General features: G+C 37.7%; 1 protein-coding gene across 2 annotated transcripts in view; it reads right to left on the bottom strand.

Moving 5' to 3' along the window:
- SYTL5 (synaptotagmin-like 5) overlaps positions 1-19,771 on the bottom strand; it is an 80,086-nt gene that overhangs the window by 52,165 nt on the left and 8,150 nt on the right. For both annotated transcript variants that reach the window (XM_004689943.1, XM_004689944.1), the window contains exon 2: positions 13,454-13,663. In XM_004689943.1, the coding sequence (XP_004690000.1) occupies positions 13,454-13,663 (210 nt within the window). The remainder of the gene's footprint in view (positions 1-13,453; positions 13,664-19,771) is intronic.

Raw genomic sequence — 19,771 nt, 5'->3', positions numbered from 1 at the left:
GACAATTAGAATGATAGTTGGCTTTCAATAGTAACAAGTTTCTGGCATCCACTGGAAGCCTTAGAGTGCACTCCCCTTGGATATGGGGAGACCATCTATTTCATGGAAATTATATAAATTACATTCAAAATGCAGCGTCCACACTGCCATGGCAACTTGGCTACAAATCGTCAGTTGCTGCTGTTTTTGCTACAACGGAAAAATCGAGTCATTGTACCATAGACTTTCTGGCCTGAAAACCCTCTAATATTGACTTTCTGGTACCGTAATTGTGATTATTTTTTTAATCATGAACCTCAGCCATGGGAATTGTTTACACAAAAAGAATCAAAAACAAGGGCAGCAATAGAAATGGCTGACTGAAAGCCATCTTGCAGTAGCGTGGCAAAAACGCAGCAGCTTTATTTTACATTTTCTACACATGTGGGATAAAGTGTCTGGCTTGGATGAGGTAGCCAGCACATGACAGCAGTTTCACATGTGACGGGGAAAATCAGCAAACATCCAGTCAGCACGTTGCAGGACATAAGCCTTCCTAGCATCTTTACCACATCGGTCCAGAGCTGCCAACACCTAAAACAAATAAGGTCTCCCAGAATTATTAGTCACGACCTCCTGCCATCCTCATAAGGACAGTCACTGTAATCCTTGTATTTGTTCAGCTCAGACATGCACTTGCGTCAGCTGTCTGCATAGCGAGCTGCATCAAAACAATCTCTAGGGATTCTACACTTGCCACCATCCCTGCTCCTGAAGGTAAATGGAAGACTTGGGAGAGAACAGGAAACCGACACTTAATGAGTGATCATCACACACCAAGTCCTGTGCTTTATACACAACACCTTCCATCGTCACTCATATGGCAGCGATTATTATCTTCATCGTACAGATAAGGAAACTAAAACTCAGACAGGTGAAATACCTTGCCCATGGCTGTACAGGTATCATGGCAGAAACAGAATTTACAGTGACAGCCCATGCCAAATACATTTGGTAAAGTCATCAGAAGAGAACTCAGAGACGCCAACCCTGTCAAGGCGTTCAGGAAGGGTAAAAAACCCACAGAGCCAGGGAATAACAAGCCATGTTTCATAGCAGGGGCTAGTTATTGTGAGTGTGTGCTGGTGCAAAGCGTTGAGGATACAATGATAGGCCAAAGGACAGAAAGAGGAAAGAAATAAACATGCCCACTATGAAATATTTCTCCCTCTGTGCCAATCATCTGATCTTTGAAAAATTGCAAAACTTGAAGCATTTGTGTTTCGTCTCAGTCATGCTCTGAAGAATGAGTTTGACTGAAATTAAGGGAGTCACACTGTGTGTGTAGTTTAATTATTATTTGTTGTTAATGATTATAAAGCATTCAAAATGTATTCTACCCTAATTTCTTTAACATTCAATTCCTGGGACTCCAAACTTTCATTGGAAGTTTGGCATGTGAAGTCAAGTTAAGCACTCCTTAAAGGGGAAAATAAGTAACCTGGTCCTTAAAAACAATTTAGTAACCAAAATTCATTTTCCTCCTTTATATTCTACTATTGAGGACATCTGAGACAAGATATGAGTTTCCTTATTGTTTATAACTGATTACAATTATGTCTAAATGTATCACTAAATATCAAATATTTACTGTATCCCTACTATGCATTAGGCCCTGTGTTAAGGCTAATAATACAGACACGAATAAGAAAACAAGGGCCCTGAACTTGAGATGATGGTCTATGTATTCTTCTTTTCCAAGCAGGAAGAATTATGTGAAAGTACATAACATTAGAGGCAAAGAGAACAAGTTAAAGAGTGAAGAAAGGGTGGGGGTAGAAAAACTCACATTACATACAAAGGAGTGACAATTAGAATGATAGTTGGCTTTCAATAGTAATAATGAAACCCATAGTCAGTGAAATGTGTTCAAAGTTCTGAGAGAAAACAGATATCAACCTAGAATTGTACAACTAGAGAAACCACTGTTCAAAATGGAATGAAATAAAGACATTTTTCGGCACAATGGAAACTGACATAATTTATCACCAATAGAGTCTCACTTTCTAAAGATTATTTCAAAAGGAATTAAAATAGATCTAAGAGATAAAAAGGAATGGCTAACAATGAAACTGGTAAGACGCATGGGTACATTTAGGTAAATTGATGTATAAACACATTCTAAATCGTTTCACTAAAAAATAAGACATGTGTGAAATACAGAAAAACAAAATATATACAAGCCAAGGAGAAGACATTTGGAGGTTAAATACTATGTTTCTTCTAATTACTGGGAGAGGGATAAACTATTAATTTGCAAAATTAAATATGAATGTTGTGTCTTCTAAGGTAAGCAATGGAAATAACAACTCATATATAACTACCTGATAGACAAGATAAACTGAATGAGAAAAACATACTTCATCGATCTAAAGAAAATATAAATAAATGCAGACAACAGTAACATAGTAGAAAAAAAGTAACCACAATAAACATAAGTAGACTAAACTCCACAGTTTAAGACAAAATATTGTCCGATTCAACATATATAACACATCATAGCATGCGCACATATCTGTACATACTGCGTACATATTATGCATGCAGCACATATGATAACAGATATTTAAATGCATGAAAGATACAATTAAAAATAACACATATGCTACATACAAGAATCCGCAATCCTTAAGTATGTGGTCGTAGAATGTTTGAAAGGCAAATGTTAGAAAAATAAATACCATTTAAATATTTTTAAAAGGAAATTTGATGCAGTTCCACTTATAATGATCAAAATAGACTTTAAGGAAAAAAACATTTTAAAGATGAAGGGAATCCTCAAAAACATACCCTTAAATCAGAAAGTAAAAGAATAATAGCTTAATAGTAATTGGACAATATACACAGTCATATCATAGAAAAGGGAAAAAAAGGCCAATAAATCTATAAAATGATGTTCAACTACATTAATGTGGAAATTTTTAAATTAAATCACAGTAGGATAACAATTTATATCTATCAGCTTGGAAAAAAGTTTTTCATGTTACCTGGTGTTGGTAAGGGAAACATTTATACACTGCCGCTCCATTTTAAATTGGCACAACCACTATGAAAATCAATTTAACATCATCTTGTTGAGCTGAAAATTGCATTTGACCTGCAATTTCAGTCCTAGGGGCACTCCCTACAGGAATCTTTCCCAAATCTTTTCTGGCAAAGGTCACAGTAAGACATGTTTTATATCACGATCCAGAAGATAAGTCTCTACACACAGATATATATGTGTGTATATGTTTTCTAATCTATTTCTTTTTAACAATGATCACAACCCAGAAGAGCCAAGACTCACAATTTACAAAAAACCTTGCACATGGCCATCAAGTCATGGGTACAAAGAATGTGCACATATGTACAAAGACTGTCATCAAAGCTTTTTTATAGCATTTTAAACTAACACAGAATGAATGTATATCAACAAGAAGACAGCCACATGAAAAGAATATAATAGTGAAGATGAACGTAATGATATGCACATAAACATGGCCAGAGGTCACACAAATACTGAGCTAAACAGGTCACAAAAGAAAACATAAGGTATGACTTCCAGTTCTATAGCACTCGACACTGAAAAAGTAGAAAATGTATTATTTAGGCCACATACAAATGCATCAAAAGGAAGCAAGGAAATGCAAAATGCAAAACAAAATATTCTCATTCTTGAACTGCGAGGAATATACAAATACTCTTATTTCTTAAACTGTACAAATACATTATAGAGTGTCTTGGTAAGTTTGGAATGTTTTGCATTAAAAGAATCCCTCTAGTCGATGTATTAAGATCTCATACCAGAGTCCACAAAACTTTCTAAAATGTATATTTTATACAATATAAAATAGGTGATGCCAAAAAGCATGTCCAGCCCTCGAAATAGCTTCTTGCTATTCCAAAAATCTCTGACATAAATCTCTCCTTGTACTCAACCATTCAAATTTGCAAATGCCTATCTCACAACTGGCAATACCCATCAGACTGAATATCACTGTGAACCTACTGATGGCTAAGTTAAGATGCTTATTCATTGCAATGAAGGAAAACGTGACATTAAGAATGAAATCACATGCCATGAAAACCACAGGGCATTTCAGTAAGAGGACATTTGAAAAAAAAAAAAAAAAAGGTTTTCTATAGGATTTGGGTATAATCTTGAGTAATTTTGGCCAGAGTTCAATGGAAGCACAGATTTGCCCTGTGTTAGGTGATATCAGAAACTGGGGACAATTCTGTAAGTGGTATCTTAAGAAGTTTTATGCAGAGAAAAGCAAGGGTAAGCTAGAATTGCAAGGAAACAGATCATTGGTTAGTTAAAAAGGGTGATGTTGGATACTACATGGTTTTCTCAGTCATCTTGTTTTTGTCTACACTTGCACAAGATCATGAAGTCTTCTCATTTTGTCTCACTTTGTGATGGCTGCAGAATAATCTTGCAGGATGCTGGTGCTCTGATGCTGTTTAACAGAAAACCATCATGGCCAGCCTGAGAGCGCCAGGCCAGCTCCTAACAACATCAAGACCCACGTGTAAGGCTCATATGAACTTCCAGATGTCAGGACTTGTATTTCTCCTTCTCTTAAGAAAGGCCTGTGCACTCTCTATCTTCCATCCATTGGTACTATCTTCTTCAAATTTACTGATAGAGGCTCATAGTGCATCTTTCAGCTATTATTGCCAATTAGTCAAAGACAAAAAACACCAGGTTCTTCCTCCTTTAAGAAGACAGATCAACACGGACATATCATAGCACGAAATGTCACAACATGGCATGAATACAGTAAGATCAGCTCATGAATACCAAGTTAATATTCCATTTTTTGGTTCTCTGTCATGTTGCTATCTTTTGGGTCTTTATGATTCAACAAGGGTTCTAATTAGGAGGAATGATCATTAGGACTGTCCTTATGTTGAACGGCAACAGCCTCAGCAAACATAATCATGTGGAATTTCATAGGTCTCATTAAGAGTGCAAAGCAAAATGAACCAACTGCCTGTGTCAGGATCCCTTTCATTCTGTTTCTATAGAGTTAGTTTTAAACTCAACCTACAGCACCAACTTGTTAGAATGCGAAGGAGTTGGAGAAAATGTCAAGGGCTCCTCAGCCATTGTGTCAGCTACCCTCCCTCCATCATTCCTCGCTGTAATCATTTCAGTGCTACTGCAATAAAATCTCTTTGCTTTTACCCAATCGAAGGTAAATGACAATAAAGGTTGTGCTTCCAACTGATTAGAGAGTGAATCACTTTCTGACTCATCTCATCTCTTGGAGGTCAGAGTGGAAATTTCAATTTTATGGTCTATTAAACATGGAGACAGCCCACTGGTGCTGCAGCATTTTCTTACAACAAACAAGGGGCGTTTGCTGCCAATAAAATATCATACACATTTCCCTTTTCGAAAACCACTCCATGAGTAGCAGACAAGATACTTGCAGTCACGATAGAGAGTTCAAGTCCCTGAGATCACACAGATTAGCAGCTGGCATATAGGAGCTGTAGTGGTTGGCTTCAGCTTTAAAAATGATGGGAGATTGTGTTATGTCAAATTAAACACTTATCATATTAAGTTTCCAGCTGCCATGAATGGATGGAATTGCAAGCTGTCATCATAGAAAAAAGAATCACATGAAAAGCTCTGTTTCTTCCTGAGGACATTTTAATGCATGGAAAAGTATTTACTGTATCGGTTAGACAGTAAAGTAATAAATTCATCTTCCTCCTTAGACTTCTTAAATCATTGGGGGTAGCCCATGTTTTATTTATGTTTGCACCTTTGTCCTCTGTATTACCACCAGGTAAGCAATATATGCTGTAGGATGGGTAGAGGGTGGATCAGTTGGCTAGGTGCATGGTTGGGTTTATTAAGTTATTGTTTAAGCAGAAAGCAACACAAGTGATTCAGAAGTTCCATATTGAAACATTAATATCTCCTAAGTAGGACACAAAAATTTCATCTTATCATTATTTATTCATATACGCTCATGACCTCAAGTTTTCTTAAAGGTGTATCTTTCTGTAACAGGTGGAATTGTGTTCTGTTCAGAAGGCACATACATATGTGGGGTGTGTGTGTCCCACATGTATGTACATATATGTGCATTGCATGTTCCTGCCATGATACATACATTCTATAACTTGCTTAAGCCCAATATGGTTAGGTGGTACCCTGCCACACATTTATTTACTCATTCATTTATCCACGCATCTAGTCATTTAACAAATACTTAGCACCCACACTACTTCTAAGCACAAGAAGTGTATTAGAGAACATCATAAACAACTCCTACCCTCATGGCTTTGAAGGCTGCATTCTAGTTGAGGAAGATAAAAAATAAGGTGAATAAATAAAATATACAGGACTTCAGCATTAAGGGAATAATAGGATGAGGTTGTATTAGTTTAGGTAGAATATTTTCTGTAACAAACAATCTCCAAATTCTAACTTATTAAAAGTTTATTTCTCATTAATATAACCTAAAGTTGATCTGACAAGATGCAGTAGAAAAATGTGTATGATTCAGACTTGCAGTTACCATCTACGCTGACTAGCAGATGAGCTGATGGCAAAACTTTTAATCAGCAATGTGTGAATGCACAGCCTCTTGGATCTTGTATTAAGTATGTGTCAGTAATAACAAGAAGCTTTCAGTAGTGACAAAATTTTACTCTCCATATAGAAGCTTGAGGTAACTCCTGATTGACTGCAGTGTTCATGAATCTCAGTCCCTAGTTATTGCTGTCTGAGCAAATGAGGGTCCAGGATGTAGGGAAGAAGGTGAACTGTAATAGAACAAACATGGAAGTAATTAAATATTAGAGATCAAATAAAATAATATTGGATATGAAATGGAGTAGTTGTTACTGAGAAATTCCTCATTAAGGTCTCAGACTCCACAAATGGAAAGGGCTATCGTCATTTGTTAAATTTCCTTTTCCATTCCACTGCGCTGAAAAGGCAAACGTTATCTTGGCAGTATGGTGGAAAAGAGCTGGGTGGTGAAAAACCACCACGGGGCCCTCTCTGGTGGCACATCTGGTTAAAGCACAGCACTATGAAGCTAGTTGTAGCCGCCTCAGCATGAGTTGGATCCCTGGCCAGGAAGCTGACCCATATGGTGCAGGAGACCTCTCCTCATCCGCTGCTCCCCTCAGCAGTGTACTTCATCAATCTGCCTGTTCTGCTCCCCACTCTGTCTCTGGTGAATCCTCTCATCCCCCTCATCTCTGGCCTGTAGCCCAGTTCTGTATGTATACATAAATAAATCTTAAACACACACACACACACACAAACCTATGATGCTCATCACAACTCTCATTGTACACATTATAACCACTTTATGTGCTTGTTTTCATGATCTACAAAATAGGCCATCAATTGCTTCTCTTACGTAGTGGGTCTATTTTGAGAACCTGAAGGACTATTCTCTAAGAATAAATGTGATTATCAAATAGGTCAGCTTTCCCAGAGACTGAAGCTCTGCTTTTGACATGAGCTCAAACCCTATCTTGATGGAGGTAATCTTGAAAATCTAGTATCCCTCTTTTATATTCTCAACAGACATAAAACAGTATATAGAATCTTACTAAGTATTACAAGTATACTTTGACCATCCATCATTGGGTTTATTAAAAGACCAGATGTGGCCCCAACAAAGAAAAGCAACAAAAGAAAGCATCTTGTCCTGTTGATGGAGCTGTAATCTGTAGACTTCAAAGAATTAAAGAAAAGAATGTATTCAAGAAATGACAAAAAAGGAATGCAAAGGCCAGAAGAGTGTTAGAAAACATAACAGATGCATGAAGAAAATTCTTAAACAGAAAAGCACAACTGAATTTGTTAATTAAATAGATGGCTTTTCCAGAAATTTAAGACACAGCCCAAACTGGATTAGTGAGCTGAAAGATGTTAGCCAAAACATACAAAATGAATTCAGAGTTATAAAAGAATAGAAAATATGGAAAGGTACACAAAAGATATATGAAAGGTGTCAAATAGGAGGATACATAATTGGAATAGCTACAGTAAAGGAGAACAAGAATGGAGAAAAAGTAATATGTGAACTGACATCTGACAAATGTTTGAGTGTATACAACCTGACGTTAATCTGTAGGTATCAGATGTTCTCCAATATGGTTAAAAAAAAAAAAGCCACACAAGTTACAGTAACTGTTGAATATCCAAGAGAAAAGGGAGGAATATTAAATGTAATAAATTTAAAAGAATAACAATAAATAAAGTGTATCAGATTTCTGAAAAACAAATGTCAAAAAATAGAAGCCAATGGAATAACATCTTTAAATTACTCAAAGTTCATAATTTTCAAGCTAGGATTCAATAAACAGAAAAATAAAACATGTTTGAAAATTAGAAGTAAAATCAAGTCATGATGAGAAAACAAAAATTGAGAGAATTTATCCTTACGAGAGCCAGACAAAATAAACGATTAAAAGGCAGCCTGTGGAAAGCAGAAGGAAAATTATCTCAGAGATACACAGAGAAACAGTATGAAAGAACAGAGCATAACAGACTGGAGAATTATGTATTAAATCTAAGTGAATACTGACAATGAAATGACAATAATATAGAGACTGAATGTGTGGAACCACCCCCTAGTTCCTATGTTGAATTGCAGCCCCAAATGTATTTGGGGCTGGAGCCTTTGGAAAGTGACTATTGCCCCTGAGAAAGAGACCATAGAAAGTTCCCTTGCCCTTTCTGCACAAGGTTACAGCAAGAAGATAGCTGTTTATGAACCAGGAAGCAGGTCCTCACCAGGTGACTAATTTGCCTAACTTGATCTTAGACTTCCCAGCCTCCAGAAACATGAACAAGAAATTTCTGTTGTTTGTGACCTATCTAGTTTCCAGTACTTTATTATAATAGCAGTCTGCACAACTTCATATATATATATATATATGTATGTATGTATGTATGTATGTATGTATATATATATGTATGTATGTATGTATGTATGTGTGTATGTCTGTCTAGAAGTATAAATACAAAAGTGTTTATGCGTGTATGTATCGACATATACAGATGTATAGACATTTAAAATATCCACTAGCATGAGGAGGAGAGTTTAGTGAGCTAGAGGAGTGCAAGGTCCTGGTATTGCACTGGAAGTGCCAAAAAGATAATATTAGGAAAAAAGAAATAAAGTCCGATAAAGTACGAGTTTTGTACCAGGGAAGTATAAAATATTGAGAGACATTAAAGTCAAACATAAGGAGGTGCACAGAGTGGACTGGGAGATTAAAAGATGTCAATTCTCCCACAAGTTACACTGGATGTGATGGAATCCCTAGAAAAAATGATGGTAGCATGTGGTCTGTGGTGACTGACAAGCTGATTCTAAAATTTGTATGAAAATACCAAGGGCCAAAAATAGATAACTGGATCATGAAGATGTAGTATATAGTGGCCGTGCAATATTGCTCAGCAATCAAAGATAAACTCATGACATTCGCAGCAACATGGATGGAGCTGGAAGGGATCTTGCCCAGTGAAATAAGCCAGAAGGAAAAGGAAAAATACCATATGGTTTCAATTTTTGCAGGAATGTAAGGGATCAGGAAAAAAAGTAAATATAATAAAGTACAAATCAAAATCAACAGGCAACTAAAACCAGAGACATTTTGCTGGAGTGGAGAGGGGAGCACGATTAAAACAGGGCTGGGAAGAGCAGAAGAGACTGTGATGATGGTGCTGGGGTGTGTTGGTAGTGGGAATTCCACGGGAGCCACACTAAGATGAAAAAGGATACACTGTTCACAAATGAAGAATGATGTAAAAATACATAAAAATTTTAAACAGAATAAATTGCAAACATTTTAAAAAATAGTGCTTTTGGACGAAAATGCTGGAACAATCTGAAGACATATACTAACTCAACATTCAATGTTTAGTGGAGTTATTTATATGTTACTTTGCTCAAAAAAGTAAGTAAATATGTAGGTATTCCCCAAAAAGAAGAAGAAAATACCAAGAGCCAAGATGAGCAAGATTATTTCTGAACTAGAAGAGTAAATACCAAGTAGACTGGAAGCCAAACTGTTATAAAACGAGGCCTTGGTATATAGTGAGTCACGTAACAAAGGGCCCAGAAACGATCATTGCTTTGAGAAGTAAAACAGTGGGAAAATGATGGCCTTTGTGAGGACTGTTGGTATGTCCACCTGATGCCCATATTGTAATGTTAAAAACCAGTCCCAACCCACAGTGTATCCCAAAAGCAGTCCCTGGTAGAGTATAAGTGTACAGGTGAAAGCCAAAACTAGCAATGACAAAAGATCTCACTGGAAAATAGCTTCATGATTTGGGAATTAGTGAAAGTTTCCTCTAACAGAATACAGAAAAAAATCCCACTAAATATAGAGAAAAAGGATAACACATTGAGGGGTTTCTATGTATCAAATGGAGAGAATGAGGAGGCATGAAAAGAATGAAGAGGATGAAAAGGCAAATCAAAAGGGGGAGAAGAGATGCAAAACAGTAACCAACCTGGCCTAGAAGCAAATAAAGAACACCTTCAAATTAGTTAGTAAAAGGCAATCCCATAAAAAAAAAAAAGGCGTAAGATTAGAATGAGCACTTCGCAAAAAAGAAAGAAAGAAAAAGTGGTGAATAAACATCCAGGTTTCCTCTTCCATCTAAAAGTAGAACGTTCCTATTCGGTATGATTTGACAAGTTATATTTTGGGATATGGAAATGCTATTACCATGAATTTATATGGAAATTTATTGAGAAGCCTCAGACCCAAAAATAACCTACCCAATCACACAAAATAAGAACATTCTACTTTTGGATAGTGGGGGAATGTGAAAATAATCCTCGTTCACATTAGTAATAAAGAAAATGCAAATGAACCCTTTGTACAATCAACCAAATTATTTAAAAAAAAAAACAGCGTGGGTTAAATGTGAAGTTATTGCAAATTTCCTGCATGGGTAGTGAGAAGGTAACTTAGCACATCCGCTCTGAAAAAGCAGAATCATGTACCGGAAGAGAACATGGGCAGTATTATGAGTGGCTTAGTCCTTTCACTCCTACGTATCTGTCCAACAAAGATACCCATATGTGCCAAGAGACATGCACAAAGGTGAAAACTGAAACATCTCAAGCATCCAGCAACGGTAGATGTAAACCCATATTTAAACACCATTTACCATGATGTGTTCTAAACGTGAAGATGAAGAGAGGCCACCATTACATGCAACAGAAATGCACTGGTATTATAAAAATGTTACTCAAAAGAGCTATAAGCAAGCAAATATTCAGTGATTTCATTGATAGAAAGTGAAAGTTAATCCCTGGTGTTAACAAAATAGTGTTTAGATTGGGAAAGTAAAAAAAGGGAGTAGTGATTAGAAGGAGTGAGGTTGCTGGGGTGTATCCAGTGCTCCGACTTCTTTACCCTAGTGACAGTTCCATATAAACCGGGATAATTTGCCAAGCAGTAGACTCGTGCTTCTCAACTAGGAATATCATAGGGGACATTTAGCAATTGGGGTGGAATTTTTGGTGTCATTCCGGTTGGGGGGGGGTGATACTGGGATCTAATGGATAGAGGTCAAGGACACCGCTAAACATACAGCCCCTATTGCTGCAGTTAAAAAAAAAATAGTCCAAAATATCAATAATGCTGAAAGTGAGAAAGTGGTGAATAAACATCCAGGTTTCCTCTTCTATCTAAAAGTAGAACGCACTTACTGCTTGACCCTTCTGTGTAACTTAAATGTACTTGCGAGAGCAAGCAAGCGAGGGCAAGAACAAAGCCATGCACATGTGTCTACAATAGGCAAGGATGCTACTCTCTTTGCAAGTTTTCTTATTTTAGATTTTGCTCCTTGTTAAACTGATTTATTGCCTTCTAATGGTCACTAAGAATTGAGTGGGACAAATGTTCCTGCAAAATTGTAAGCACAGGAAACTAGGGTTGAGGAAATTCTGTCCATTTAGCTACTACTTCCTTGATGACTCATTTTTTTTATACTGGAAGAAACTTTATAGCCAAACAGTGACATGACAACTTAAGGGGAGCAGAACTGGAGAGATCTCTTCCTTGTTCTGAGACGAACTTTCTAAGAAGTGTTCAGGATGTACAACAGACCTCCACATTACTTAACCAAATCAAAAATGTATCCTGTTACTTTGAAATAGAAGCTTATTATTGATACTTTATAAGTATATGATAATTTATCTGCAGCAGTATATGGAGAAACATCCAAAGTCAGTAATTTAATTTTATGGGGAAAATAAGAAGGCTTCTAGGACTTTATTGGCATCCTGGTTAACTAAGTTCAGGTAACTGAACTTAGTTGAGAAAATACAAATATTGGGCCTCCCTAGTGGCACAAGTGGTTAAAGCACAGCACTATGAAGCTATCTACAGCCACTGCAGCACGAGTTCGATCCCCAGCCAGGGAGCTGACCCACAAAGTGCAGCAGACCTCTCCTGTCTCGGCCGCTGTTCCCTTCTGCAGTGTACTTCAGTACATCTGCCTGTTCTGCTCCCCACTGTCTCTGGTAAATCCTCTCACCACCACACCACACCTCTGGAAGGTACCCCATTTCTTATATGCATAAATAAATAAATCTTTAAAAAAGAAAAGAAAATACAAAAACTGAGTTGTGATCCATATGTCAATGATCCCATCAGTGTCCATTCCATTCCCCCCACATTTGGCAAAAAGAGCTTGCTTATTAAGGGCAGGAAGCATTAAAGGGGATTTATTTATGTATGACAAAGAACTGAAAAGGATTACTTAACATAATGAAAGTAATGTGCCCAGGGAAAGTAATAAAATAAATGCTTCATTTCTTTAGGACAGCTTAGCTCAATGCAATGTTGCAGCAATATGAACTATTCAATTTGGGATCATTTTTATGAAAAGGTACAGGAAAAGTAAGATTAGTAAAATAGTCTAAGAACCCAAGATGGGAGCCTGCAATAGAATACAGGAGTTGACATTCCAAGAATTTGGGAATGGAATGGAAAGTCATTGCCTCTGACTACTAAACATGCACTTTTCCTAAGACAGTCTCTTATTCTCTGCCCCTATATTTAAAATACTCTTTTTCTATGGCCCTCCCTGGTGGCACAACAGGTTAAGGTATAGCACTATGAAGCTAGACGCAGCTGTTTCAGTGTGAGCTTGATCCCCGGCCAGGAAGCTGACCCACACGGCACAGCAGACATCTGTCTCACCCACTGCTCCCCTCAGCAGTGTACTTCGTCAGTCAGCCTGTTCTGCTCCCCACTCTGACTCTAGTGAATCCTCTCACTGCACCTCTGGCCTGTACCCCAGTTCTATATGCATAAATAAATGAATCTTTAAAAAAAAATACTCCTTTCCCTGGTTTCCTCTGCTTGTCCAATCTCCTCAGTCATCAAATTCACACAAGGACATGGGACTCACGCGACTTTGGCACACACAGTGCACTTCCAGCTGCCATTGAGGCCCGAGACCCGGCACTCGCTGCACACTCTGAGCGAGCAGGCCTGGCACGGGTCTCCACGGTCGAAGATGAAGCCCAACTGTTTCTGACAGTGAACACAGACTCTGCTGGTCTCCTGATGGGTCTTCCCACTTCTACGTTTTGCTTCTATGAGTTCATTTTTCAGCTTCCTGGAGGAAGAGGAGAAAAAAAATAAATCACTATTTGTCATTAGCGTTTATTTACAACTACCCTAACTTCTCCAGTTCGTCTTTACACCAGCACCTCGGAGCACAGGCCCAGCCCAATAGCAGGTACAATATTACATTCCTTAGCTTTCCAGCTAGTTTTCCAGCCTAGGGTTGGAAATCAAAATTGGTAACTTTCCTTAAGTGATCCAAGAAGTATTTGCTACAAAGACTTTTCCCGGCACTCCAGGTACAAATGCTACGGTTTATATCTGACCTGTGGGCCTCTGTTGTCAGACATGTCTTTTGGAGTCAAGTTCCCTCATGAATTAGGTGTCCAAACTTAGGCAATCATTGACCCAATCTAGCTTAGTCTTTTAATTTCTAAAGAGAGGATAATAATAGTCTTTCATGACTGTTTTTAAGATTAGAGGTGATATCTATGTAAAGTTACCAGCTTAGTATACCTGGCCATATCCTTGCTTTTCCTGCCTGACTGGTGATCTATAAAGATGTTTCTATGATGTACATGTAAAAAAGACCTTGTAGGAAATAGCTATTCAAAGTGTGGCCCTTGTTCTAGGAAGCTCAGCATCATCTGAGGCTTAGAAATGCTGAGTCTCAGGTCCCACATCAGACCTACTACATCAGATTCTGCAATTTAACCATATCTCTGGGTGATTCAAGTATGAGCAGCACTGGTTTAGAAAATATGACTTCAAATTTTGCTTACAGTGGAAACACCGAGGAAGGCATTTCCCAAATCTCATCTCCACAGACTCTAATGTAACTGGTTCAGGATGTGGCCCACATAGTATTTTTAAAACTTCCCCAGTTAGTATAAAATACTGCCAAATTTGGATAGCACTACTCTGGAAGATAGAATAATTCCCACTTATATCGTATACAGACATGCCATTCCTTTTTGCCACCTCTAAAATGAATACAATAAAAACAAACACTCCAGAACCATCCTGAGCATCTCATACCACCCCCTTCAGATGTGTGTTCTTGTGCTTTGTTTGACCCAGCTACATTAGCATTTTCCCCAAGGCAGGAATAGCAAATTTAGTTTCTTGGACACACAGCTTGTGACCCAGTGATGTACTCTGTTATAAAGTATTTAACTATTTAAAGTTGTATCAATTGTATCATTAAACTAACATGTGAGACATTATGAGTCTCATATTAAGGATAGTAAGCACAATAGGATAAAACAGAAGCCAGATCTTTTTATCTTCCCTTTTATGAAACTGATACCTAGTTTACAACACTGTAAGGGGATCAGGTGTGTAGTTTCTCACCTCAGCAACTGTAGGTTTCACACCACAGTCACCACCAAATGTCTAATCACTAGCCACCAACCACTTCTGGTCCACCACTTCTGGTATCTACCATTTGTAGTAAGAGTCTAAGGAAACCAGGCCTTTTATTTTGATTTTACTGAGGTAACAATGGCTTCCAGCACTATATATGGTTCAGGGGATTAGGTTTATACCTGCTCAGGTAAACATCAGCATGCCACACTCCACAGGTAATCCCCTGTCACTGGACCATAGACCACTGAACTCTCTCTCCCTTTTGTTCCCACCCTCCCCCTGAATTTTGTAATTATACTTCTAGATTTTGTTTTGGTTTACTTTTTGTCAGTTCCTTTGTTTAATTTCTCTATATTCCAAATATGAATGAAATCATCAAGTATTTATCTTTTTTTTTTTTTTTATTCTATTTTTATTTGTCCTACCAGATCTGGGGCAGTCACTGGAGTACAGACGTGTGAACTCTCTCTCCCTTTTGTTCCCACCCTCCCCCTGAATTTTGTAATTATACTTCTAGATTTTGTTTTGGTTTACTTTTTGTCAGTTCCTTTGTTTAATTTCTCTATATTCCAAATATGAATGAAATCATCAAGTATTTATCTTTTTTAATTCACTTAACACAATCCTGTCAGTTCCCTCCCCTCTATGCTAATACAAATGGTAAGAGGTTTGTAATTTTTAGAGCTCAATAGTATTCCATTGCATATGTGTACCTCATCTTCTTAATCCACTCATCTGTTTTTGGGCACAAAGGTTGTTTGCATAATGTGGCTATTACAAAAAGTGTTGCAATGAACACAGGAGTGCATACGACTCTAAGTTACTGTCTTTACATTCTTTGAACAGATGTTGGAGTGAAATTACTAGGTCATATGGTAAATCTATTTTCAATATTTTAACAAACATCCATATGGTTCTCCACATGGGTTAGACTAGCCTACATTCCTACCAATGATGTACAAGCGTTTCTTTTTCATCATACCACTCTAAATCTTGTTTCTTTCTGGTCTTTTTCATATGGGGCAGACTCACACACTACTTACTGTAGTTTTCACTTGCATTTTCCTGATAAGTGACAAGGATCATCTTCTCATGTGCCCGTTGGCCAGTTATATGCCTTCTTTGGAGAAGTGTCAATTTCGTGCTTCTGCCCATTTTTTTTATTAGGTTCTTTAATTTCAAGTTGCATGAAATCTTTGTAGATTTTGGATATTAAGCTCCTGTCTAATGTATGGTGTGTCCCAATTGCTGGAACATCTTTCATTTGAGTGGTAGTTTTTTTCCACTGTGCCCAAGCTTTTTAGTTGAATGTAGCCCCACTTGTTAATTTCCTTGCTACTGGAGTCGAGTCTTCAAAGATAACATGGAAACCAATGTCATGGAGTGTTTCGCCTATATTTTCTTGCCTATATTTTTATCAAACTGGGTCTTTTAATTCCTAACTTTGATGTAACGAGTCAAAACATGGAATTCTAAGAATGAGGAGTAAAATTTCCATTCATTCACCCAATCATCATTTTGAGTGTCTATTGTGTGTTATCTCTGGCAAGCAGAGATAAAGACATGTCTAAACATGACATCCACTTAATAATGACTAATGTTAGTCAAAAAGATAAGATGCTTCATTTAGAACATTCTTAAGTCTCCACCATCTTGTCCTTCCCAACCCCAATTTAGAGCTGACAAATTATCTCATGTCATTCTTTTTCATAAGCATCTTTCTCATGAAATTGAGTATAAGAACACTTCCACATAATTTACTGTGGAAGCAACAAGCTTTAAAATAACACAATGAGTTCTTATTTGAAAACTATAACTAATGGCTTCAGTGTAGAAATTTCATCTAGAAATGTAGCCTTGCAGCCCAAGGCCTCTCCCACTACCTGGCCCAGGCCAACATGCATCCTAGCTTGATCCCCCCTCTTTGTCTTCACTGGAGCCAGAGGGACTGGAGCAGCGCTGTATGTCGTATGTCTGGCTTTGTTCAACACAGATTTCCATTGGGACAAAAAGAATAACCCAGAAAGCTGTAGCAAGCTGGATCCCAATGATCAACACAAGTTGTACTCAGTGATCACAGATGAGAGAAAACTGAAGAAAGCAAGCCCAGGCTTCTACATGCAATACTTCACCATAAAGTTACTTAAAATTAAAGTCTTCTAGATGCCTCAGCTTAACTTCCCACTCAACCATGAAAGACTTACCTTCTAAATGCACAAAATCATGTTGGTGTATTGTATTGGGATTTACACTGATTAGTAAATGTTTGGAATTTGGGAGGCATAAACAGAAAAATCACAACTATATTATTTGGAGGGAATCTCTGTAGATATTTCAATACTACAGACCAGAGGAGAAACAAAACACTGCCGATTCAAAATCTATAACAAATCATGTAGGCCTAATAAAGAAACAAAGTGATCAGTGTAAGTGGAATAAAAACAGCAATACTACATAGCAGTCATATCTGAATAGGCTGGTGGACCAGAGAGTAACAAACTGTGAAATTGTGGGAGCACTTCAGGACATTTTAGGGGTAACTTTCTTTTAGAAAACAATTCTGGGGCCCTTCCTGGTAATGCAATGGTTAAAGCATAGCACTGCAAAGCTAGCTGCAGCCTCTTCAGCATGAGTTCCACCCCCCGCCAGGGAAGTGACCCACAAGGCATGGCAGACCTCTCCTGACCCGCCCGCTGCACCCCTCAGCAGTGTACTTCCTCGATCTGCCTGTTCTGCTCCCCACTCTGTCCCTTGTGAATCCTCTCAGCTACCACACCTCTGGCCTGTATCCCAGTTCTCTAAGCATAAATCAATAAATCTTTAAGAAAAAAAAAAAGAAATTCACTTCAGCCATATCTAGGATAATGCTCTTTAAGTGGACACAGCCATTTTCAGACACCAAAGAAGTAGAGGAAAGGTAACAGGAAGAGTAACTGCAATCAGGAAAAACTGGTAGCAAAAGGAAATACGGGGAGCTGGGCTGGTTTTACTGGCTTCATGTTTGTCTTGCCAAATTCTGTTTTCTCCATGAATACACATCCACTTTGTTCAGCTTTGAATTTGCATGTAACCATCACTTAGAACACAACAGATATCACTTTATTGAAAGAATAAAAGAAAGCCTATGTTAGAAAGTCACTTGGGAACGGGAACAGGAAGAGAAGGGGGAAAAAAAGGATCAGTAAAAGCAAATAAAGGAAGGAGGTAGGGAGGAGAGTGTGAGAAAGAGGGACATAGGGAGGCAGGAAAGAAGGAAAGAAAGGAAGGAAGAGAAGGAGTGAAGAAAGTAAGAAGGAAAGGTCAGTGGGAAGAGGGAGGGAGGGAGGCAGGCTCAGCCAAGCTGCCGAAGAGATGCTGAGGGACATTCCAGTTAACCACTCTGGATCTCAGTTACTTCAACTTCAAAATGAAGACAATGCCTTTCCTGTCTTCCTCCTAGGGTATTTAAGATCCAGAAGCAATAAACTATGGCAGTACTTAGCTTTCTAAATTATAGAGGCCTTATAATATGAAGCCATCATTATTAAAAAGAGAATGAGATAAGAACAAAAGGTACACTGTTGGATCCGTTAAGAATAAAGTGCAATTAAAACTGGCTAAAATTCAGATCAAATACACTACAAGAAAAGTAATATAATAAGCCTGAAAAAAATTAGATTGTTTTCAGTTACTCGGTAAGGAATTCTAGAACTTTTTTCTATCTTCCTTAGCCTTGTTTTTATGCTTCTGTTCAGAAAGAAAAACTATTCTGATTCATGAAAATATTAAAATCTAACTTTTTTATCTACTTGTGCTTGTCTGAAGAGAAGCAGATTATGGTAGATAGATGAAAAAGTTCAGTAGCGATAAATATGGCTGAAATCAACTTTTCAAAGCAGATGAAGACTACAGGGATGCAAGGAAAGAAAAAAAGCTGCAGACATTTAATTCCAGCTGACACCAGTTTTAATTTGAGATTAATTTGGGGAGCTCTTGCATTTCAAAGTATCAGTGTCTTTTTGTTTCTTTAGATCTCTGTGTTGCTACAGATATATTCACATTACCATGTGAAATGATGACCCATATGCATTTGAAAGTATAAAGGCTGAAGAGAGAAAAAAAATTTCAGCTGTAATTGGATGATAGGATCATTTTATTTCTATATTCTGATGACATCCTGAATTCATTATTTGCTATCCCATCATCAAAAATGTTCAATGCAATACTAAGATCGCTTGCTTTATCACTGCACAGACACATTCCCTTCAAATCAGGAACTGCTTTAATTAAAATTCCTGCCACATTATCATTATTTTTCTTTTGTTACCCTGTCTAGACCCAAGTACACTAAACATTATTTCGCACCAAAAAGGAACTTTAGAACAGAAGCAATTGGCTTCCTGGAAGAGGAAGCAATAGATATCAATTCACAAAATATCCTTGATTCCTTGAGGCTTTTAAACAATCCCCAAACTCCTTCTGACAAACACCTCAGTGTCTAAGAGAGAGAATGAGCACGAAAGGACTATACAGCGGCCCAGAGCAGTGAGATCTGAAGTCAGACTGCCTGCGTTCAAATCCTGGCAATGCCAGTTATTTCCTTGGTGACGTTATGAAAATTACTTAATCTGTGTCTCAGGATGTAAAGACATTTCACATTTCTGTGTCAAAAATACCCCCTTTGTAAAACAAACCATAAAAGTCACAACCTCATAAGGTTGTTGTGAGCTTTAAGATTGTGCCTTTTGTGAACACTGAATAATGAGTCAAGCATAGTAATTGTAGAAGAAACAATTCTGGTATGTATCTCCCA

This window comes from Condylura cristata, unplaced genomic scaffold (assembly GCF_000260355.1).
Source record: "Condylura cristata isolate star-nosed mole 26May11 unplaced genomic scaffold, ConCri1.0 scaffold00027, whole genome shotgun sequence".
Classification (NCBI taxonomy): Eukaryota; Metazoa; Chordata; class Mammalia; order Eulipotyphla; family Talpidae; genus Condylura; species Condylura cristata.
The sequence above is the reverse complement of the archived record's forward strand: the minus strand, read 5'-3'. Positions and strand labels throughout refer to the sequence as shown.